This window comes from Bombina bombina, chromosome 3, assembly GCF_027579735.1.
Source record: "Bombina bombina isolate aBomBom1 chromosome 3, aBomBom1.pri, whole genome shotgun sequence".
In the NCBI taxonomy this organism is placed as follows: Eukaryota; Metazoa; Chordata; class Amphibia; order Anura; family Bombinatoridae; genus Bombina; species Bombina bombina.
The window spans coordinates 893,517,208-893,541,389 of NC_069501.1; the positions used below are offsets into that span (position 1 = coordinate 893,517,208).

General features: G+C 41.4%; 1 protein-coding gene across 1 annotated transcript in view; it reads left to right on the forward strand.

The window, feature by feature from the left end:
- The window catches only part of MYCBP2 (MYC binding protein 2), a gene marked incomplete in the record, with an annotated part of 1,460,675 nt that overhangs the window by 502,439 nt on the left and 934,054 nt on the right, over nt 1-24,182 (forward strand). The window contains 2 exon segments of the mRNA XM_053707907.1: nt 6,716-6,835; nt 8,230-8,311. Coding sequence (XP_053563882.1) covers nt 6,716-6,835; nt 8,230-8,311 — 202 coding nt within the window.

A 24,182-nucleotide genomic window follows, 5' to 3' on the forward strand; every position in this document is an offset into this window, starting at 1 on the left:
ATAATGTGTTTAGGGGAATTGAAGAATTGGATATTCTGTTTCATTTTTCTTTAATGCATCAACATACAGGTTTTTTTTTTTTTTGTATTGAGAATTTGTTAGTGGTGTCACAGTCCACCAAAAAAAGTAGTGAGAGATCTGCATATCAGCCAGTGAGCACTCAGTCTTTAAAGGGACGCTAAAGTCAAATTTAGATTGAAGAAAAATTCAAACCTTTAGCTCACAGAAAAATGTACTTTCAAAGTGGGCGGCAGAGAGCGGGGGAGTTTCATATATACAGTACATTAAAAAGTAAGTTATAGTGTCGTCTTTGCAACCGATGAATTAAACTCCATCTAAAATATCACTAACATTCCGGATCTGTTTTTTTAAAAAGGGGAGAGTTTGCCATCACTTTAATATTTTACAATGTTTTAAAAGAGATTTTTTGAGTTTCCTATACCTTTAAATAGATTAGATGCATCAATTAAAAACTTATTTGAATGATAAAATATAGCACTGCATTAGCTACGCAGACTAATAAGACAAAATCACCTGTATATAATTTCTTGTTTTCTTTCATGCTGGTGGTGAGAGTCCACGATCTATTAATACGGGGTATTACTCTTCCTTACCACTAGGAGGAGGCAAAGATTCCCAAACCCCAAGAGCTCTATCAAACTCCTCCTACCTTAGTTACCTCAGTCTTTATTTTGCCTCCTTTGGACATGGTGGAAGAATGAAGATATGCATTTGATTCTTCACAGAGAGGGGTTCAGTCTATATTGAGGCCCAATTTCTCCTCAAAGTACAGTGCTTGTCAGAGACATGTATATGGGGTATGGTTTGTGACACTTTTGTTCTCTTCATGGGAGATCTGTTACAGATCCTCCATTATTGGTCGCAGGGACTTGTCCTTTGCCACCTTCTAGGGATCTACAATATACTCCTATTCCATAATCTCAGCTGATATGTTTTAGTACTGGTTTGGCTTTCTATTGGTTGTTTACTGGTAGATGAGTGTCTATTAATAAGTATCATTGTTCTTTCATTTAGACACTCTCTGGCTTTAATGTGGGAACTTTATAGTTTATTAATATATATGTCCCTGAGACAGAATCTCTATTTTATTTCCCCTTGCTTTTTTTGCGCGTCAGGGTTTTTTTTTTTTTTTTGGCACACTTATTTAAAATTTCTGGCAACTAAATAACGCGCGCAAAAAAGACAGTTAATAGGGGGATTAGAGTGCCAGACCCAACATGTGTGTGACAGACATACGTGCACTAACCAGGGGTGTGTAATCCAAAGTGGGAAAAAAAAATTAACAATACAGAGTGAGCTGACGTGTGCTATCTTGACCTGCATTAACCTAATGTGCCCGACATGCGTAAACACGAAGGCCGGCTTGCATTGGGATAACACATGTTTGGTTAATGCATGTCACGATAGTGTACATCGGCTTGCTCTGTATTAAGTATTTCTTTCCTAAGATATGGTGAGTCCATGACGTCATCAATTACTGTTGGGAATATCACTCCTGACCAGCAGGAGGAGGCAAAGAGCACCACAGTTAAACTGCTAAGTATCACTTCCCTTCCCACAAACCCCAGTCATTCTCTTTGCCTTCGGTGCAAGGAGGAGGGGAAGTTTTGGTGTCTGATGAAGATTGGATTTATTTCACTTCAATCAAGATTTTATTGTTTTGAAAGCCGGAGTAGATTTGCTCTGATCTTTCCTTTCAAGATTGGGTCTAGCCGTACTCCACGTTAGTTTCTACAGTAGGACAGTGGTAGCTTTAAAGCAGTTAGGAACTTGTGAGGTGGGCCTTGCTGTGTTTTCCTAACATGTTACTGCTCTAGTATAGAAAGCCAAAGTAGGTTTACTCTGTCCTTTCTTTCTCTACAGGTCTTTGTGAGGAGAGGCTTCCTCTCATGCCGTGTAAGCTGTCCACCTGCCGGATGGCTAGACTGCAGGTAAGTGCTCTTGTCTTCCAGTTTGGAGACTTGCACTAAATAGAATATATTGCAGTTTGTTGGGACATATTAATCCTTGAGGTAAGGATTTTATTTGGCAAGGGCATGCACTTTTTTATATGTGTGGGAATTAAGCCAGAGGCTGTGTTTTCTTTTTACTATGTCCCCCTTTATGGTTTCTTCCCACTGTAGTTTCAGTGGTAAGTGATCAGTGTGGGGAGTGGGAGTATTGGACCTCTCTGGGTGAGTTTTCTCCTTTAAGGGCATCCTTTTTGTGCAATTAGAGCCTATGGCTCAGTGGTTAAGTACTCAGAACGGTAAAACCAATGTTCTGTGCTAAAATCCATGTGAGAGTAGCCACACATGTATATTAACCTATATAACGCATATCTATAATAGGCTTATGCAGGTGGTTAGATGCTTTGAACTTTGAGATGAGGCGCGCTGTTCATTTTAGCTGCTCACTTAATCTTTTTTGCTGCCCAGACGACTCTGCCTACTTCGCTCTCACGGGAATTGAAGGGGTGATGTTAAGGATAGTCTGTTAGGGATCCTTCTCTGTTTGTGAAGCTGGTGAGAGAGCGCCCATTACTTTATCTGTGCTCTGTTTTTCATGCCTTCCCCCCCCCCCCCCCCAATGGCGCTGCCTCCTCTGTGTGTGAGCGGCGCCATCTTCTTCTAGTTTCTGATGTGCTTATGTGACCCCGGTCTGAATTTTCATTTGATTTGTTGTTTCATGGAGCTAGAATTCAGCTCCTATGGACTTGTGTATGTTATTCTTAATTCATAATGTCTTTTTGTTCCTTTTGTTTGGAAGGAACCTTAAAGGGACACTGAACCCAAATTTTTTCTTTTGTGATTCAGATAGAGCATGACATTTTAAGCAACTTTCTAATTTACTCCTATTATCAAATTTGCTTTATTCTCTTAGTATCTTTATTTGAAATACAAGAATGTAAGTTTAGATGCCGGCCCATTTTTAGTGAACAACCTGGGTTGTCTTTGCTGATTGGTGGATAAATTCATCCACCAATAAAAAAAAGTGCTGTCCAGAGTACTGAACCAAGAAAAAAAAGCTTAGATGCCTTTTTCAAATAAAAATAGCAAGAGAACAAAGAAAAATTGATGATAGGAGTAAATTAGAAAGTTGCTTAAAATTGCATGCTCTATCTAAATCACAAAAGAAAAAATTTGGGTTCAGTGTCCCTTTAAGTATATGTTTGATAGCCTCATGTCTCTCAGGATGCTGCTGTTAGGCATTGCCACAGCTTCTCCTCAAACGTCCCATGCCTTAATGGCTACATATATAGTACCCTGCTTTCCTCTGTCTCCTGGAGGAGCTCATTTGCCTGCAGAATCGTTGCATAGGTATCTTCTGTGGTATCTGCAGAATTTTCTGTTTTTTTTCTATGTTAAGGGGAAAATGCAAGAGGAATATCAGAGATTCAGATAGTAAGGTTTCGGTCCTACCTATTGCTACACAGATGGCCCTTCCTCATAAGTCTGAGGAGGATACGTCGGTAGCCTCTGAGGGTGAAATCTCAGATGCTGAAGTAGTGGTATTCAAATTTAAGCTTGAACATCTTCCTGTATGGTTAAAGGAGGTTTTGGCTACTTTGGACGATTCCGATATGCCTGTCGTTGTCAACCATTGAAACCTAGTAAACTTTTTTAATACTATGATGTTCCTTCCACTGTGGAAGTGTTTCTTGTTTAAGACCGTGCATGGGAGATTATTTCACAGGAATGGGAGTCAGGGTTTCTTTTCCCCCGTCTCCTGTCAAAAAGATTTTTCCTTTCACTGTGTCCATTAAATATCAGGGCGCACGGTGCCTAAAGTAGTAGGGCATTTCTACTCTGGCTTAGAGAACTACGATTCCTAGAAAGGATAGCTGTTCTTTTCGGGATCAATGGACTTAGCTGGATTTGTATTGCCACTGTGTCAAGTGCAACATCTTATTGGTGTGATGCCTTGTCTGATTCCACTTAGGCAGAGACTCATTTGGAAGATCCAGTACAGCATTAAGGCTCTTAAGCTAGCCAATTATTTTATTTATGATGCTACTATGCATGTTTTTCAGCAGGGAGCCAAGATATCTGACTTTGCTGTGATAGCCCGCGGGGCGTTATGGACAGGTTTTTTTTCCTCTTAGTCCAAGTTTCTGGTGCTTCAGTACAAGGGTATGACCTTGTTTGGTCCTGATATGACAGGAATAGTTCGGATATTACGGATGGAAAAGGGTCTTTTCTACCACAAGACAAGATGAATAGACCTAAAGGAGTTTTGCCCCCAATCCGGGATCGATCCAAGTGAGGGGTTGAATCTCTGTCTTCAAACATGGATAGGAGATATCCCAGATAGGCTGTGGACATAGTATTTCAGGGTTACTACATAGTAGTCATTCTTTTTCCTCCCTGAGGCAGGTTCCACCTCTCAATTTTATCTGCAGGCCAGATAACAGGCATTTTTGTAGTGCGTTTGGGTCTTCTCTTCCCTGTGAGTGATAGTTCCAGTTTCTGTAAGAGAACAGGGAGAGAGGGAATTTTTCGTCCTATGGTAGACCTGAAGTGTCTCACCAAGTTGTCTCAGGGTACCATTCTTCAAATGGAAACCAGTGCTTCCATTCTTTCTTTGGTCTAAGAGGGTCAGTTCATGGTGACCATAGACCTGGAGGACGTGTATTTTCAATTTCCTGAGTTTTGCCTTTCTGTCAAACACTTTCAGTTCGTGGCTCTTTCCTTTTGGCCTTGCCATGGCTCTCAGAGGGGCTATATTGGCAGTGATTAAGTTTCAGGGATTTGCTGTGGTGCTCTTCCTGAGACCATGATTCAGGCTCGTAAGCCTGTTACTGGTAACTTTTATCATTAGGTATGGCATACATTTCCTGATTGGTGGGAATCCCATGACAACTCTTGGAAGTAGGATCAAGATTCCTAGGGGTTTTGCCTTTTCTCCTTGAAGGTCTGGAGGACGGTTTGTCAGTCAGTTCTCTGAAGGGTCATATTTCTGCGTTATCCTTTTTTACACAGGTGTCTGGCGGATGTGAATTCTACAAGTAATGTATCGGTGCCAACACTACATATTACTAATTTATTTCTATGGGTATCTTTTTTTATTTATATATTTTTTTTGTATCAATCTTATTTGTTTAAAAAAAAAAAAAAAAAACCCAGACTACTGTCAGCTGGCAAAATAGCTATATGACGCAGCCAGAATTGTTGGTTGTGCCACCTTGGGTATTCATGCCACAGGTTTGCTACTTCTGTCTTGGAAGATAAGTATTTGATAATTTTGGTTTTATGTTAAAGGTATGCTCCGTGTCATGACTCTGCTTGCTCCCTGTCATGACTCTGCTTGCTCCCTGTCATGACTCTGCTTGCTCCCTGTCATGACTCTGCTTGCTCTCTGTCATGACTCTGCTTGCTCCCTGTCATGACTCTGCTTGCTCCCTGTCATGACTCTGCTTGCTCCCTGTCATGACTCTGCTTGCTCCCTGTCATGACTCTGCTTGCTCCCTGTCATGACTCTGCTTGCTCCCTGTCATGACTCTGCTTGCTCCCTGTCATGACTCTGCTTGCTCCCTGTCATGACTCTGCTTGCTCCCTGTCATGACTCTGCTTGCTCCCTGTCATGACTATCCTTGGCTGCACTTGTAATCCCAAATCTACTGCAGGACTTTCATATCTGCCAAGGAGTTATTTTCAGAAAAGGCATATTTTTCCTAAGATTTGTTTAATCAGCTTCATGAGTATCTGTGTATTGTATCTCAAGATCAGCCTGTGGAAAGCTCCATCAGGACAAATAAAAGCAGCTTTTATTATTCTGAATGCATGTTAACATTTAAATGTCAGCTTTTGTCATGATTTCTTGATGATTATCTTTAGTGGAGGTTTGAACTACAGATGTAAAGATTCCATCTATATTACTATTTTGTATAGCTGACAAATGGCTATATTTGATGGTCATGGCACTGACTTACAGTCCTCACTTGCTAAGCTGTTATGAAAGCACAACACATCTGTGAGAGCAAAGTGCTGTATTCTGAAGACTAGAAAAGTAACTACAAAATGTTTGGGAAAGGTCTAGGAGAGTGAAATGTGGGAGAAGAATTAAAAAAACAAAACAAAATTGTTGGTTTAACAGTGTTTTAGTGAATATAGCCAAATGCTAAAGTAGGCATTTTATTTTCATGCGAACAGATCTCTTCCTTTATTTCAGCTACACAAAGTCAGTCTATTACAATTATAAAAAGAAGAGTGGCTATCTGCTACTACAGTATTATAATAATTTGGAGTAGAATTACTGCTGAAAATTGTTGATAGTATTTTGCAATTGAACGGTGAAACATAATATAGAAGCATGCATCCTATTAGAATTTCATTTCTCCACAGCAAGAGTAATTACTTCCAGAATGTGTTAAGGAAAATGTATTTGTTCATTGGCTGATTTGTAAGCAGGGGATGCCACACAGCACATTAACCTTTGATGACATAAACAGGGTACATTGCAATCTGGTCATATTTTAACTTATATATCACAAAATTATTATTTTTTTGTCACATATACGGTATGTTCTTCATTGATCAATAAAGTGACAGAATCTTTAAAAACATGCAGTATATGTATTCATTGGGTGGAAGCCTCTGTTACCCTCTTTGTTTGTCCTCCCTTAACTTTATGAGTTTGCACAGAATTTATATATCTCTCTTGACTATGCGGTACTCTGTTTTACTTTAACTAGCGTATGTTTTGTGTTTTGCAGATGAAGGCAGGGATCAAGGAGAGAAAGATGCCAGCAAAATAACTACTTACCCTCCAGGAGCTGTACGGTTTGACTGTGAGTTGCGGGCTGTACAAGTCAGTTGTGGATTTCACCATTCAGGTAAATGCCTTCATAACCTCACTGATACTGTTTTTATACCTAGTATAGCAATTAGCCATAAGTATGGGATCAGTGCTAGCCATAAACTTTAATGAATTTAAAACAAATGCAAACTGTATAATAAAAAAGGCAAGGTTTGAGTTACAGACTTCATTTTCTATCTAGAATGGACCCCACTATCCATCTACTTTTCTCCATTTTTCAGTGCAGTGCTCATTTTATGTGTTGCTGGCTCATTCATGTGCTTTCATTCTGGATTCAATATATGTGTCTGTTATGTGCATTATTATAAAAATGCATATTTGCTAATTTGAACTTAGTATATATATGATTATATACTGTATGTTCTTTTGGATAACCATCTAAAATGACAGCAAACAGTTCTCCATCCACATTATGCTTAAAATGTGATCAGAGAAAATAGGTTGAAGAGCTTCCCACAACTACAGCCTTTGCTATGTATAGTTATATCTCTCAAAATGTAGGATGAGAAGTATGCAGTTTTTCATTAGATTTGTGAATCAGGGTAGCTGTCTTCCAGAGCCAATCCAACACATAGAGAAAAGAGTGGTCGCATCTCTCTAGAATGCAGGTATTTGCAGTGAAATGGCAAAATATAACAATTACCTGCATTAATCTTGCCTTGAATCTCTCTTTTCAAATGAGTAATCGTTTTAACGGACTAGGGGTCAGGTGATAACTTTTTTTCTTCTTAATTAAAAAAAAAAAAAAAAAGGGTTTCAATGGATGGAAACCCCTTATTTGCAGGTTATCATTATGGTGCTGGTAAACACCTGACCTAATTTTTCTAAGGGAAAGGGGATCCCTATCACCACCATAAACTACACATAATTCATGAGAATATGTTAGAAAAAGAGTACCCCCTCATTCCATTTGAAAGAGTAATACCAATGTCATTAGCTAAATGAGTTAAGTTCCCTCAAAATGTATTTAAATAGACTATTTTACTTCAGAATCGTTTTAGAAGACCATACAACTTTTCTATATCACTCTAAAGAGTGCAATGTTAAATGTTTTCCATAATGTTATTTAATTAAATTTTTGTAAATCTATAATCTAGCCCTATAAATTCCACAGAGGTCATCTCTTTCTACATATACAAAGAATGTTAATGCAAGATGTTTTAACAGTAAATATATGCATCAGCATATGAGGTCTCTTTCTAAGGGATATTAAACCAGGTAACAGCGTAAAATCTTAAATAGTTGTGTACCAGCTTTTAGCACAGATGTATTTGAATTGCATTGTTTAGTTTTATTGTTCCATATCTCATATGATTTTTATATTAATTAAAACTTGTTAGTATTTTACAATTATAAACATTTAAAAACACTATTATCTGTATTTTGATTTGAAACAAATGTTTGTTTTAGTGGTCTTAATGGAAAATGGTGACGTGTATACCTTTGGATATGGCCAGCATGGCCAGTTGGGCCATGGTGATGTCAGCTGTAGGTAAGTATTAAAACATTCTTTGTGGTAAATATTTTAGTAATAGATTTTCTTCTTAATACAGGGAGAGTCCACAGCTGCATTCATTACTTGTGGGAATACTGAACCTGGCCACCAGGAGGTGGCAAAGACAACCCAGCCAAAGGCTTAAATACCTTCTTCATCCCCCAGTCATTCTTTTCCTTTCGTCACAGGAGGATGGCAGAGAAGTGTCGGAAGATTCGGAGTAGTCTCTTATGGAGGGTAGTACTCTTTGCTATGGGACTGGAGTTTTAAGTAGTCTTGTCAGCCTCTCAGTGAGAGCATTGACGAAAGTTAGAGTCTGGAGATGCAGTGAGAGTCTTTCTGCAAAACCATCCAGACCCATATTAACAGCTCCTTAAACAATCCGCGTTGTCGAGTTTCGCTGCCTGCTTTTTTTTTAACTCAATAAAGTATAGAAACATAGATATTGACGGCAGATAAGAGCCATAGGCCCAGCAAGTCTGCCCGACCTTACCTAACAGTATAAACTTATCTAGTTCGTAGGATAGCCCTATGCTTGTCCCATGCATTTTTAAAGTCCCCCACAGTGTTTGTTGCTACTACCTCTTGAGGAAGTTTATTCCATAAATCAATCACTCTTTCTGTAAAGAAGTGCTTCCTCAAATTACTTCTGAATCTACTACCCTTTAGCTTGAGCTCATGACCCCTTGTTCTTGAATTTTCCATTTTATGTAAAATACCCACAGCCTCAGTTTTACTAAACCCTTTAATGTACTTGAAAGTTGCTATCATATCACCTCTTTCCCTTCTCTCCTCTAAGCTATACATATTTAGGTCATTGAGCCTATCCTGGTAAGTTTTATTTTTTAGACCATGTACGATTTTGGTAGCCCTCCTTTGCACAGATTCAAGTTTGTTAATATCCTTCTGAAGATATGGTCTCCAGAACTGCACACAATACTCAAGATGAGGCCTAACTAACTCAAGTCCATATCAGAAGCAATGCTCCAATCTGTCAAACTTGAAGGACTGTGTTACTATTCCATGGCATAGATTCCGGTAAGATTGTTTCCTTTTCTTCTAGAAGGTACGACGAGTCCACGGATTCATCCTTTACTTGTGGGATATTATCCTCCTGCTAACAGGAAGGGGCAAAGAGCACCACAGCAGAGCTGTCTATATAGCTCCTCCCTTAGCTCCACCCCCCAGTCATTCTCTTTTGCCTACTCTAAGTACTAGGAAGGGTAAAGTGAAAGAGGTGATAAAATATTAGTTTTAATTTCTTCAAGCAAGAGTTTTTTGTTTTAAATGGTACCGGTGTGTACTATTTACTCTCAGGCAGCAGATGGATAAAGACTTCTGCCTGGTGGATGATGATCTTAGCATTTGTAACTAAGATCCAGTGCTGTTCCCACAGAGGCTAAGGGGTAAAAGAAACTTCAGTGTGAGGAATGTTTTCATGCTATATAGCAGTGAGGTATGTTCAGTCATTTTTTCTGGAGAGACACTGTATTTCAGAAAGGCTGACAGTATCCCCATGAGGGTAATCCTAAGAGCTATAGAAAGGCATTACTAAGCTTGCATAAGGGGCTAATTACAAAAATGGTTCACACTGAGTTTTGAATGTTTGTGGGCAAACGTTTTATGAACTGGGAGTGCTGTTAACGTTTTGTGGGCAATAACGTTTTTTGGGCAACTTTATTGAGGGTACTCTTGGCTTATTTTTTGGGTCTCAGAACCCACATGGCTAGTTTAAAACCGCTCTGGTGCGGTTCTTTGAGGCTGTAGAGACATCGAGTGAGATGGGCGGGGCCTATTTTCGCGCCTCAGGTGTGCAGTTTTCACTCAGCAAACAGCAAGCTCCAACTCCTGAGGGCCCTTGTGGATGTTTTGGGCCAAATCGAAGCTTTAACCCTATATTTACTATCCCTGAGGGCAGGTAGGCGCAACAACAGGGCTGTGGCAAGGTGCTGGGGGTGTTTTTTTCCGGATTTAGGCCTAATTTCAATCCGGTTTGCACATTAAGGGGTTAAATGTTGAATTTCCTTGTGGGGCAAACTTAACTACACATTGAGTCCGCTTGCAAAAATTTGGTGCATTTTAAAGCAGTTTTGCAGAACGTGTATGCTTTTTTTCTCTTAAAGGCGCAGTACCGTTTTTTAAGATTTTTTTTCACTAAATTAAGTGTTTTCATGCTTGTTTGTAGTCATTACTAGCCTGTTCAACATGTCTGACATTGAAGAAAGTCATTGTTCAATATGTTTAGAAGCCATTGTGGAACTCCCACTTAGAATGTGTCCCTCATGCACTGAAAGGTCAATAAATTGCAAAGAACATATTTTAGCTACTAAAAGTATGTCGCAGGATGATTCTCAGTCAGAAGAGAATCAGGTTTTGCCATCTAATTCTCCCCAAGTGTCACAACCATTAACGCCCGCACAAGCGACGTCAAGTACTTCTAGTGCGTCTAATTCTTTCACCCTGCAAGATATGGCCGCAGTTATGAATACTACCCTCACAGAGGTTTTATCTAAGCTACCTGGGTTGCAGTAGGTCTGGTGTGAGAACAAAGGCTGAGCCCTCTGACGCTTTATTAGCCATATCCGATGTACCCTCACAATCTTCTGAGTTGTGGGTGAGGCATTTGCTGTCTGAGGGAGAGATTTCTGATTCAGGAAAGATGTTCCCTCATACTCAGATATGACGGCTAATAAATTTAAACTAGAACACCTCCGTTTATTGCTCAGGGAGGTTTTAGCAACTCTGGATGATTGTGACCCTATTGTAGTTCCAGAGAAATTGTGTAAAATGGACAGATTTCTAGAGGTTCCTGCCTACACTGATGTTTTTCAGGTACCTAAGAGGATTTCAGACATTGTTACTAAGGAGTGGGATAGAACAGGTATTCCGTTCGCTCCCCCTCCTACTTTTAAGAAGATGTTTCCCATATCAGACACCATGCGGGACTCGTGGCAGACGGTCCCTAAGGTGGAGGGAGCTATTTCTACCCTAGCTAAGCGTACAACTATACCTATTGAGGACAGTTGTACTTTCAAGATCCTATGGATAAAAAATTAGAGGGTCTCCTAAAGAAAATATTTGTTCATCAGGGTTTTCTTCTCCAACCTATAGCGTGCATTGTTCCCGTAACTACTGCAGCTACTTTTTGGTTCGAGGCTCTGGAGGAGGCTCTTCAGGTTGAGACCCCATTAGATGATATTCTGGATAGAATTAGGGCTCTCAAGCTAGCTAATTCTTTCATTACAGATGCTGCTTTTCAACTGGCTAAATTAGCGGCAAAGAATTCAGGTTTTGCCATTTTAGAGCGTTATGGCTTAAGTCCTGGTCTGCTGATGTGTCATCAAAATCTAAGCTTTTAGCCATCCCTTTCAAGGGCCTGAACTGAAAGAGATAATTTCAGACATCACTGGAGGAAAAGGCCATGCCCTTCCTCAGGATAAGACAAATAAGATGAGGACCAAACAACATGATTTTCGTTCCTTTCGAAACTTCAAAGGTGGTCCCTCTACCTCTTCCCCTGCTGCAAAGCAAGAGGGGAATTTTGCTCAATCCAAGTCAGTCTGGAGACCTAACCAGACTTGGAACAAGGGTAAACAGGCCAAGAAGCCCGCTGCTGCCACCAAGACAGCATGAAGGGGTAGTCCCCGATCCGGGATCGGATCTAGTAGGGGGCAGACTTTCTTTCTTTGCTCAGACTTGGGCAAGAGACGTTCAGGACTCCTGGGCTGTAGACATTGTGACCCAGGGGGAGATTCCATCTTTCTCAATTGTCTGTAAACCAGACAAAAAGAGAGGCGTTCTTACACTGTGTAGAAGACCTATATACCATGGGAGTGATCTACCCAGTTCTGAAAACAAAACAGAACAGGGGCAGGGGTTTTACTCCAATCTGTTTGTGGTTCCCAAAAAAGAGGGAACCTTCAGACCAATTTTAGATCTCAAGATCCTAAACAAATTCCTAAGAGTTCCATCCTTCAAGATGGAGACCATTCGGACTATTTTACCAATGATCCAGGAGGGTCAATATATGACCACCATGGACTTAAAGGATGCGTATCTACACATCCTTATCCACATAGATCATCACCAGTTCCTCAGGTTCGCCTTTCTGGACAAGCATTACCAATTTGTGGCTCTTCCCTTCGGGTTGGCCACAGCTCCCAGAATTTTCACAAGAGTTCCATTCCTGGGAACTCTGATAGATTCGGTGGACATGAAAATTTTTCTGACGGAGGTCAGGAAATCAAAGATTTTAACCATCTGCCAAGCTCTTCATTCCATTCCTCGGCCGTCAGTGTATGGAGGTAATCGGACTAATGGTAGCGGCAATGGATATAGTTCTGTTTGCTCGCTTGCATCTCAGACCACTGCAACTATGCATGCTCAAACAGTGGAATGGGGATTATGCAGATTTATCTCCTCAGATAAATATGGATCAAGAGACCAGAGACTATCTTCTTTGGTGGTTGTCACAGGATCATCTGTCCCAGGGAATGTGTTTCCGCAGGCCAGCATGGGTCATAGTGACGATGGACGCCAGCCTATTGGGCTGGGGTGCAGTCTGGAATTCCCTGAAAGCACAGGGTTTGTGGACTCAGGAGGAGGCTCTCCTCCCGATAAATATTCTAGAACTGAGAGCAATATTTCACGACTGTAGCATATATAAATCATCAGGGGGGAACAAAGAGTTCTCTAGCGATGATGGAGGTTACCAAAATAATTCGATGGGCAGAGACTCACTCTTGCCATCTATCAGCAATCTATATCCCAGGAGTGGAGAACTGGGAAGCGGATTTTCTAAGTCGTCAGACTTTTCATCCGGGGGAGTGGGAACTCCATCCGGAGGTGTTTGCACATTTGATTCAGCAATGGGGCACACCAGAATTGGATCTGATGGCGTCTCGTCAGAACGCCAAACTTCCTTGTTACGGGTTCAGGTCAAGGGATCCTCAGGCAGTACTGATAGATGCTCTAGCAGTACCCTGGTAGTTCAACCTGGCTTATGTGTTTCCACCATTTCCTCTCCTTCCTCATTTGATTGCCAGAATCAAACAGGAGAGAGCTTCAGTGATTTTGATAGCACCTGCGTGGCCACGCAGGACTTGGTATGCAGACCTGGTGGACATGTCATCTCTTCCACCATGGACTCTGCCACTGAGACAGGACCTTCTGATTCAAGGTCCGTTCCAGCATCCAAATCTAGTTTCTCTGCGGCTGACTGCTTAGATATTGAACGCTTGATTTTATCCAAGCGGGGTTTCTCTGAGTCGGTCATAGATACCTTGATTCAGGCTCAAAAACCTATCACTAGGAAAATTTATCATAAGATATGGCGTAAATATCTTTATTGGTGCGAATCCAAAGGCTACTCATGGAGTAAGATCAGGATTCCTAGGATTTTGTCCTTTCTCCAAGAAGGATTGGAGAAGGGGCTATCAGCTAGTTCCTTAAAGGGACAGATATCTGCCTTATCAATTCTACTGCACAAGCGTCTGGCAGATGTTAGACGTTCAGTCGTTCTGTCAGGCTTTAGTTAGAATCAAGCCTGTGTTTAAACCTGTTGCTCCGTCATGGAGTTTGAATTAAGTTCTTAAAATTCTTCAAGGGGTTCCGTTTAAACCTATGCATTCCATAGATATTAAGCTTCTATCTTGGAAAGTTCTGTTTTTAGTTGCTATCTCTTCGGCTCGAAGAGTTTCTGAATTATCTGCATTGCAATGCGATTCGCCTTATCTTGTTTTCCATGCTGATAAGGTGGTTTTGCGTACCAAACCTGGATTCCTTCCTAAGGTTGTTACTAATAGGAATATCAATCAGGAAATTGTTGTTCCTTCTCTGTTTCCTAATCCTTCCTCTAAGACGGAGCATCTGTTGCACAACTTGGACGTGGTTTGTGCTTTGAAGTTTTACTTGCAAGCAGCCAAAGATTTCCGTCAAACATCTTCTTTGTTTGTTGTCTATTCTGGAAAACGTAGAGGTCAAAAAGCTACGGCTACCTCTCTTTCTTTTTGGCTGGAAAGCATCATCCGTTTGGCATACGAGACTGCTGGACAGCAGCCTCCTGAAAGGATTTCAGCTCACTCTACTAGAGCGGTGGCTTCCACATGGGCTTTTAAAAATGATGCTTCTGTTGAACAGATTTGTAAGGTTGCGACTTGGTCTTCGCTTCATACCTTTTCCAAATTTTCCAAATTTGATACTTTTGCTTCTTTGGAGGCTATTTTTGGGAGAAATGTTCTTCAAGCAGTGGTGCCTTCTGTTTAACCATCTGTCTTGTCCCTCTCGTTCATCCGTGTCCTGTAGCTTTGGTATTGTATCCCACAAGTAAAGGATGAATCCGTGGACTCGTCGTACCTTATAGAAGAAAAGTAAATTTATGCTTACCTGATAAATTAATTTCTTCTATGGTACGATGAGTCCACGGTCCGTCCTATCATTTTAAGACAGATTATATTTTTTGATTTTAAACTTGTCACCTCTGCACCTTGTAGTTTCTCCTTTTTCTTCCTGTACCTTCGGTCGAATGACTGACTGGGGGTGGAGCTAAGGGAGGAGCTATATAGACAGCTCTGCTGTAGTGCTCTTTGCCACTTCCTGTTAGCAGGAGGATAATATCCCACAAGTAAAGGATGAATCTGTACACTCGTCGTACCATAGAAGAAATTAATTTATCAGGTAAGCATAAATTTATTTTTATACACATATTGCAAATGTTAGAATACAGGGTCACAGTGTGGCTCCTTTTATCTATATGGATTTAAGTGTTAATATCTCCTGAGGGGGGATTATTAACAGTTGGGTTTATTCATATATGCTTTATTTGGTTTTATGCTGCTTTAGGTGTAAGATGTTATGGGCTCATAGGCTGAGATGGAACATACAGTTTTCACTTTCACTTTGAAGGTTGCGCAGCTTAAAAGCTTGGTGCGCTTTTTTTCATAGCAGGGATGGTCCTGCATTGCGCACCATGTGACCGGAATGGTCGAGGCTTCCATTTCCTTTCTCTTGACCGAGTTACTACCGGAGAAGAGTTTTATCTCTGTTATGTCGGGTTCATAGGAAGTGGCGAGTGCCCCAGCCATTGAGGCTATAAGGGTGCAGTTTTTTTATTTAAAATTTTTTTCTGTAGTTATCGGCATATCGTACTTTTAGCTATGGAGGATTCTGATTCATTAGAGAGTTCTCCCTCTATTTCAAAGAGTAATGCCTGTTTTTATTGTGAGGGAGTTCTGGGATATCCGCCTTCTCAATTATGTTCCATATGCCTTGATAAGGGGATTATATCAAATAATGTTGACATGGTTGATACCACTGAGCCGCCCACCTTTAGGGAGTTCTCGTCAAGTGAGGTGCACACCCTACATGTATCTTTTTATACACATGCAGCTTCCCTTTGCACTACTAATTCTCCATCTGGAGGGGGCCTTTTTTCACCAGACGTTACTGAGCAGCTTCATACGGCGGTGTCTGCGGCCATTAGTGCTTCTCCTTGCATTGCTAAGCGCTAGCGAAAGGTTAAATCTTGCACTCCTACCCAGGTGGCATCATGTAATTTGTCGGATATGTCTGATCAGTTATCCCAGGATGAGGTTCAGGGTTGGAGTCTGCTGCCTATAATGCTCCGCCTGTGGAGGATCCAGTTTTATTTGATATAGGACAGAATGTTTACGCCTTCTACTAAAGGAGGTTTTTTGCTACATTAGAGGTTCCAAAGGCCGAGCTGACAGACGAACCACTGGGTCTTAAATTGGATGGCAATCCTTATTAAGGACGAGTGGGAGAGGATTAGATTCCTCTTCCCGTCGTCGGCCTTTTAAGGATCCCGGTTCCGGGCTCTCTGAAGGTGGGTTTTCTTTTTCCCATCCCTACTTGGTTGGCGCTATTTTACACTTGCCACACGTAATACTACCCCGTGTGAGGATAGTTTGTCGTCCTTAGAGCCGCCGTATATAAGGATGGAAACTCTGTTAAAGAGGATGTTTCAACCTATGGGATATTTGCTTTTACTGACAGAGCTTTTCCCTGCAGTTTCTGGAGCGGCTACCTTTTGTTGCGTTTCCTTGAAGAAAATGATCGATGTGGAGTTCCCTCGACATTTTTCAGAAAAGAATACCGTCTTCTTGGTTACAAATTCTTTTATCTGCTGTGATTACGCAGATTAATTAGCCTATGGCTAAGACTTCAGGTTTTCTGTTCAGGCCCGTAAGGCGCTCTGACAGATGACTTCTAAGTCTAGTTTCTTTCCCTCTTCTTAGGGGAAACAGTTTGTTTGTTTGTTTGACTATCTCCACGGTTTCAGGGGCCAAGGGTGCCTTCATACCGTAAGATAAGGAGAACAAATCTAAGGAATTTTCGTTTCTTTAGTTCTGATAAAGACCCAGCATCAGAGGCCTCTGCTAAGCCGGAGCAAACAGAGTTCTTGGAAGCCGGCTCAGTCCTGGAAAAGATCCAAGCAGAGCCAGAAGCCCACCGAGACTAAGTCCGCATGAAGGGGTGGTCCCCGGTCCTATGTTGGATCGTGTAGGGGGCAGACTGTTGCTCTTTCAGAGGCTTGGTTCAGGGATGTGCAGGATTTTTAGTTCCTGGAGGTAATTGCTCAGGACTAGGAAAGAGGGAAGACTTTCTGGAGTGCGTAAGGGATCTGTCCTCCTTTGGAGTCATTGTCCCAGTGCCTATAGCAGATAGAGGTTTGGGATACTATTTTAAAATTTCCATGTCCCAAGAATGAGGGATCTTTCCGTCCAGTTCTGGACCTAAAGTGCTTAATCAAATTTCTAGATGTCCCCTCGTCAAGATGGAGACAATAAGGTCCATCCTTCCTTTAATTCAGGAAGTGCAGTTTATGACCACTATAGATATGAAGGAGGCATTCCTTCACCTTCCAATCCACAGGGAATACTTCCAGTTCCTCAGGTTTGCGTTCCTGGACCAGCACTTCCAGTTCATTGCACTTTGGTCATTTGGTCCAGCTACTGCTCCAATAATTTTTACGAAGGTTCTAGGGGCTATTCCAGCAGTCGCCAGAACCCCGGGTGTGGCAGTAGCTTCCTACTTGGACAATATTCTGGTACAAACAGGGAAGGACATGAGAATATTTCTAACAGACCAGACAAGTTGCAAGCTAGCTTCAACATGTCTTGCCCTCTAGACCTCCTTAAGGCCATCTGTGACTCGGTGTATGGAGGTGATTGGTCTCATGGTGTCCAGCATAGACATCGTTCCCTTTGCCAGGTTCCACCTCAGGTTGTTGCGTCTGCGCATGCTGAGGCAGTAGAACGGCGATCATTTGGATCTGTTTCACAGATTTTTCTGGACAACCGGTTGAGAGAATAGCTCTCTTGGTGGCTCTGTCCGGATCACCTGTCTTGATGGACATCCTTTTTAAGTCCATCCTGGGTGACTATAGACTCAAGTCTGTCAGGGCCTGTGGACACAGGAGGAGAGCTCCCTCCTGTTCAACATTCTAGACCTTAGGGCAATATCAATCCTCTGAAGGCTTGGCACCTACTGGGTTCGTCCCGATTTATCGGTTTCCAACTAGACAATATAACCTTGGTGGCTTACATCAACCATCAGGGGGGGAACGAAAAGCTCCCTAGCAATGAGGGAAGTATCTCGGATTCTGGAGTGGGAGGAGACCCACACCTATTCGGTGTCAGCGATCCACATGCCGGGTGTATACATCTGGGAAGCGGATTTTCTTAGCAGACAATCCTTTCATCCGGGGGAATGGTCTCTCCATCCCGAAGTATTTGCGGAGATATGCAACAGGTAGGGAATGCCGGAGATAGATCTCATGGTGTCCCATCTCAATACCAAGCTACCCAGATATGGGTCGAGGTCCAGGGCTCCTCAGGCGGAGCTAATAGATGCATTAGCAGTGCCTTGGAGGTTCAATCTATTTTCTCTTTTCCTGCCATTACCACTCCTTCGAGTGGTGGCTCGAATCTGACAGGAGCAGGCGTCCGCGATACTGATTGCTCCATCGTGGCTGCGAAGGATATGGTTTGTGGATCTAGTGGGGATGTCATCATCATCTCCTTTTAGGTTACCTTGTCACAGGGATCTGCTGGCTCAAGGCCCCTTTTCTTCATCAAAATCTAGATTCTCTGAGGCTGACTGCGTGAAGATTGAACGCTTAGTCTTAGCCAAGAGAGGTTTTTCTGAGAGTGTTATTGATACTCTCATTCAAGCTCGTAGCTGGTTACTCGTTGCACCTATCATAAGGTGTGGTGGCCCTACTTATTCTGGTGTGAAGAGCGTGGTTTGTCCTGGCACAAAGCAAGGGTTGCCAGGGTTCTTTCTTATCTCCAGGATGGACTGGAGAAGGGCCTCTCGGCTAGTTCCTTGAAAGGACAGATTTCGTCCCTGTCTGTTTTACTGCGCAAGAGGCTTTCTGAGCTTCCAAATGTACAGTCTTTGGTTAAGGTTCTGACTAGGATAAGGCCGGTGTTTAGATCTAATGCTCCTCTTTGCAGTTTAAATCTTGTTCTTAAAGTTTTGCAACGGGCTCCGTTTGAGCCTATGCATGAGGTTGACATTAAGTTTTTTGTCTTGGAGGGTTCCTTTTCTACTAGCTATTGCTACTGCGTGCAGAGTCTCTGAGATTGCTGAAATACACAAACAGCGGTGCTTACCCCCTCAATGTTCAAATGCCAGCTTCTTCTGCGTGTCTTCGGCGTTGCTTCAGCGTGTGCACCAACAAAACAGTTCCCCCACAGCCGTCCACAGGAGCCAGGACGTGCATCTCTGTATCAGACGTCTCAGAACAAGCAGCACAGTCAGAAAGGTTCCGGCTAACTGAAGAAAGACTCTCCAAACATCAGTGAGTTCCAAAGATATTTATTATACACCGTGCACTAAAAACAAAGAATGGACAGTAGTATATAACCACTAAAAAAAAATGATAGTGGTCAAAAAAGGCAGAAACAGCAGACGCATTTCATGCGGGTCCTCCGCACTTGATCACTGCTTCTCTGAGATTGCGGCCTTGCAATGCGACCCTCCTTATCTGGTGTTCCATGCTGATAAAGCTGTTCTACGAACTAAGTTAGGATTTCTTCCTAAAGTTGTGTCAAATCGCAACATCAATCAAGAAATTGTGGTTCCCTCTTTATGTCCTAATCCTCCTTCTTCATCGAAGGAACTTTTACTGCATAATCTGGATGTGGTTCGTGCCTTCAAATTCTATCTTTAGGCTACAAAGGAATTTAGACAAGCTTCTTCTCTGTTTATCTTTTTGTTTGAAGCATATGAGTCAATGGGTCTTCAGTCTCCACAGAGGATTACGACTCATTCTACGAGAGCAGTGGCTTTCTCTTAAACCTTCAAAAATGAGGCCTCTATGAATCAGATTTGTAAAGCGGCTACGTGGTCCTCCTTGCATACTTATTCAAAATTTTATAAGTTTTATGTTTTTGCTTCTGCTGAAGCAGCCTTCGGGGGAGAGGTTTTGCAGGCTGTGGTGCTCTCAGATTAGGGGCCGCCTCTCTTTTTTACCCTCCCGTTAGCATTCAGTGTCCTCTGTAGCCTGGGTATTATTTCGCACAAATAATGAATGCAGCTGTGGACTCTCACTGTATTAAGAAGGAAAAGATAAATTATGACTAACCAGATAATTTCCTTTCCTTCGATACAAGAAGAGTCCACAGCTCCTGCCCGTGTTTTCTGATGGGTGGCCCTAATTTTGTTTTCTTCTGTCACCTTTTTCACCCTGATATTTCTCCTACTGTTTCCTTGTTCCCTCGGCAGAATGACTGGTGGATGAGAGATGTGGGGGAGGTATTTAAGCCTTTGGCTCGGGTGTCTTTGCCTCCTCCTGGTGGCCAGGTTCAGTATTCCCACAAGTAATGAATGCAGCTGTGGACTTTCCCTGTATCGTAGGAAAGGAAATTATCTGGCAAGTCATAATTTATGTTTTTAAGGTATTTACTGAGTTAAACTTTAAAAAATGCAGAAAAAGATTAAAGGTTAATGTGTGTTTAGAATATAACAAGGTTCTCATATGGGGTTGTGTGTACCTAGTATTAAAAGTTCAATTTTAACTATCAATGGAAAGATTGCATAAATGCTCACAAGGATGTCTTTTCCCAAAACGAGCCACACATGAAAACAAACATAATTTTTTTTTATAACTCTCTTTAAAGAAATCATAGAACAATGCATAATTAGCCAGAATGTTCTACACGTGTCCTGTCATTGTGGTACTTCCTCAATACTAAAGGGCAATACTAGTGCACCAGCTCTGAAATATTTAGAAAAATAGCATACTAATAACAGAATAAAACCTACCCACACTAAAACCAGTTTTCTTTCATATAGGTGTCAAGAGTCCACAAGCTTGTTACTGATGGGATATACATTCCTACCAGCAGAGTTTCCCAAACCTCAAATGCTTATAAATACTCCTCCCACCTCACTCATACCCCTTTTTTATGAGGAGGTGGTGAAGAATGATGTGCTTAATTCTTCAGTGAAAGGCGCTTCTAAGCATATTGAAGCTTAGTTCCTCTCTAAGTACAATGTTTGAGGGATATGAAGGGTGTATTGCTTGATGATTATATATATATATATATATATATATATATGTATATATATATATATGTATATATATGTATATATTTTCGACTATGGGAAATCTATTCATAAGGCTCTCTGTAAATGGGTCGCAGGGATTCATCTGCTTCCCTTTATAGATCAACATTATACTCTTGTACCATTACCTCTGCTGATAGGTTTCAGTACTAGTTTGGCTGTCTGCTATATGTGGATGGGTGTGTTACACGGTAAGTACAGTATATACCCCTTTTTGTTAAAATTAGATACTCTCATCTGTGGATTGGGCACTTTTAAGTAAAAGTTGTTATACATTGTTTGTATACGTGCCTTAAATCAGCAATTCAGTGCTCTATCTAGCGACTTTAGTTGTGGGTAAATATTTAAGGTTGGTAGAGTCTGTGAAACATAAGGGGTTTTTGGGAGCTATTAACTTTTTTTTATATAAATTTGGAGGATGCTACGTATTATATTAGTCTCTCATAATCACAATTCCTTTAGAATTATATAAATATCAATTATGCTTTATTTTGGGTAAAAATCTTTTTATGTATAGCAATCCAATTTCTTATCTGCCTTTAGGACTATAGGAATATCAAAATTTGTGATGATCCTATTTACGTCATGTGTGACGCGTCATTTTGCGACAAAATTTCCTGCCATTTTTTTGTGTTATAAGCTCCGCCCCCAGCTCCTTCAGTACTCTCAGAAAAAGCTGTACTGTTCAATCCCTTTTGTGTGTTTCGTCTCCTTGTACTTTCTGAGATTTTATCCAGAAATTGGACTAAGTCTAGTATTCCTTTATTTCTTCTTAAAGGTATATGAAACTTTTTCTTTCATGATTCAGATAGAGCATTTCATTTTAAATAACTTTCTATTTTGCCTCTATTATCAATATTTTTGTTACATTGGTATGTTTCTTTTGCATGATGTACCGAGTCCACGGATTCATCCTTACTTGTGGGATATTATCCTTTCGAACAGGAAGTGGCAAAGAGAGCACCACAGCAGAGCTGTCTATATAGCTCCCCCCTTAACTCCACTCCCGAGTCATTCTCTTTGCCGGCTCTAAGCAGGAAGGGTAAAGTGAAAGAAGTGTTAAGCTGTTAGTTTTATTTTATCTACAATCAAGAGTTTATTTTTAAATGGTACCGGTGTTGTACTATTTACTCTCAGGCAGGACATAGATGAAGATTTCTGCCTGGAGGATTATGATCTTAGCATTTGTAACTAAGGTCCACTGCTGTTCCCACAGAAGCTGAGGAGTACAGGAAAACTTCAGTGTGAGGAACGGTTTCTTGCTATACAGCAATGAGGTATGTTCAGACATATTTTCTGCAGAGACTGTGTTAACTCAGAAAGGCTGACAGTATCCCCATTAGGGGAAGGGTAAGCAGTAATCCAAGTGTGAAAGAGGCTTTACTAGCTTGCATAAAGGGCTAAGTTTTTTGGGCACTCAGTTTGTTTATGAGAAATTGGGACAAACGTTTGTGTGTTCTGGGAGTAACACTTTTTATGTTTATGGGACGTTTGCTTGAGGGGTCATTTGGCTTATTTGGGGTTGTTATAACCCACATGGTTTTCAAACAAGGTTTGTTAGATTTGTGTAGGCCCCAGCAACATCGAGTGAGGTGGGCGGGGCCTATTTTCGCGCCCCAGTTGCGCATTTAGCTATACAGACAAGCAGCAAGCAACTTCTCCTGAGGTCCTGATAGTCTTCTGAGGGCCTATTCGAAGCTTTAACCCCATATTATCATTCCTAAGGGCAGGTAGGGCCACAGCAGAGCTGTGGCAAGGTGCTAATAGGGGTTTTTAACCGGTTTTAGACAAATTTCAATCCGGGTTTTTTCATTTGGGGGTTTATTGCTTATTTACTTGTGGTGCAATCCTTCTAAAGCTTAGTGGGTACACCGTTAAAATTTCAAGCAATTTTAACCTGTTTTACAGTTTGTGTATGCCTTTTTTTTCTCAAAGGCACAGTACTGTTTTTGCAAATTGTGTTTTTTTCATTAAATAAGGTGTTTTCCAAGCTTGCTTGCTTTATTACTAGTCTGTTAAACATGTCTGACACTGAGGAAACTCATTGCTCAATTTGTTTAGAAGCCATTGTGGAACCCCCTCTTAGAATTTGGCATTAAATGATTCTCAGACAGAAGGAAGTCAGGTTTTGCCATCTAGTTCTCCCCATCTAGTTCTTTATCTAAACTGCCTGGGTTGCAAGGGAAGCGCAGTAGCTCTGGGTTAAGAACAAATGCTGAGCCTTCTGACGCTTTAGTAGCCGTATCCGATATTCCCTCACAATATTTCGAGGTAGGGATGAGGGATTTGCTGTCTGAGGGAGAGATTTCTGATTCAGTAAAGATGTTCCCTCAGACAGATTCAGATATGACAGCATTTAAATTTAAGCTAGAGCACCTCCGCTTATTGCTCAGGGAGGTTTTAGCTACTCTGGATGATTGTGACCATATTGTAGTTCCAGAGAAATTGTGTAAAATGGACAAATATTTAGAGGTTCCTGTTTACACTGATGTTTTTCCGGTCCCTAAGAGGATTTCGGACATTGTTACTAAGGAGTGGGATAGACCAGGTATTCCATTCTCTCCCCCTCCTGTTTTTAAGAAAATGTTTCATATTTCTGACACCATAAAGGACTCATGGCAGACAGTTGCTAAGGTTGAGGGAGCTATTTCAAGGATTCCCCTCCAAGGGGGAGGTTCCATCTTTCTCAATTGTCTGTAAACCCAACAAAAAGAGAGGCGTTCTTATGCTCTGTAGAAGACCTTTTTACCATGGGAGTGATCTGCCCAGTTCCAAAAGCAGAACAAGGGCAGGGGTTCTACTCCAATCTGTTTATAGTTCCCAAAAAGGATGGAACCTTCAGACCAATTCTGGATCTCAAGATCCTAAACCAATTCCTAAGAGTCCCATCTTTCAAGATGGAGACCATTCGGACTATCTTACCATTGATCCAGGAGGGTCAATATATGACCACCGTGGACTTAAAGGATGGGTATCTACACATTCCTATCCACAAAAATCATCACCAGTTCCTCAGGTTCGCCTTTCTGGACAATCATTATCAGTTTGTGGCTCTTCCTTTCGGGTTGGCCACGGCGCCACAAATCTTCGCGAAGGTGCTAGGGTCCCTTCTGGCGGTTCTAAGGCCACGGGGCATAGCAGTGGTGCCTTATCTAGACGATATTCTAATTCAAGCGTCGACCTTCCAACTAGCCAAGTCTCACACGGACTTAGTGTTGGCCTTTCTAAGATTTCACGGGTGGAAGGTGAACGTAAAAAAAGAGATCTCATTTCT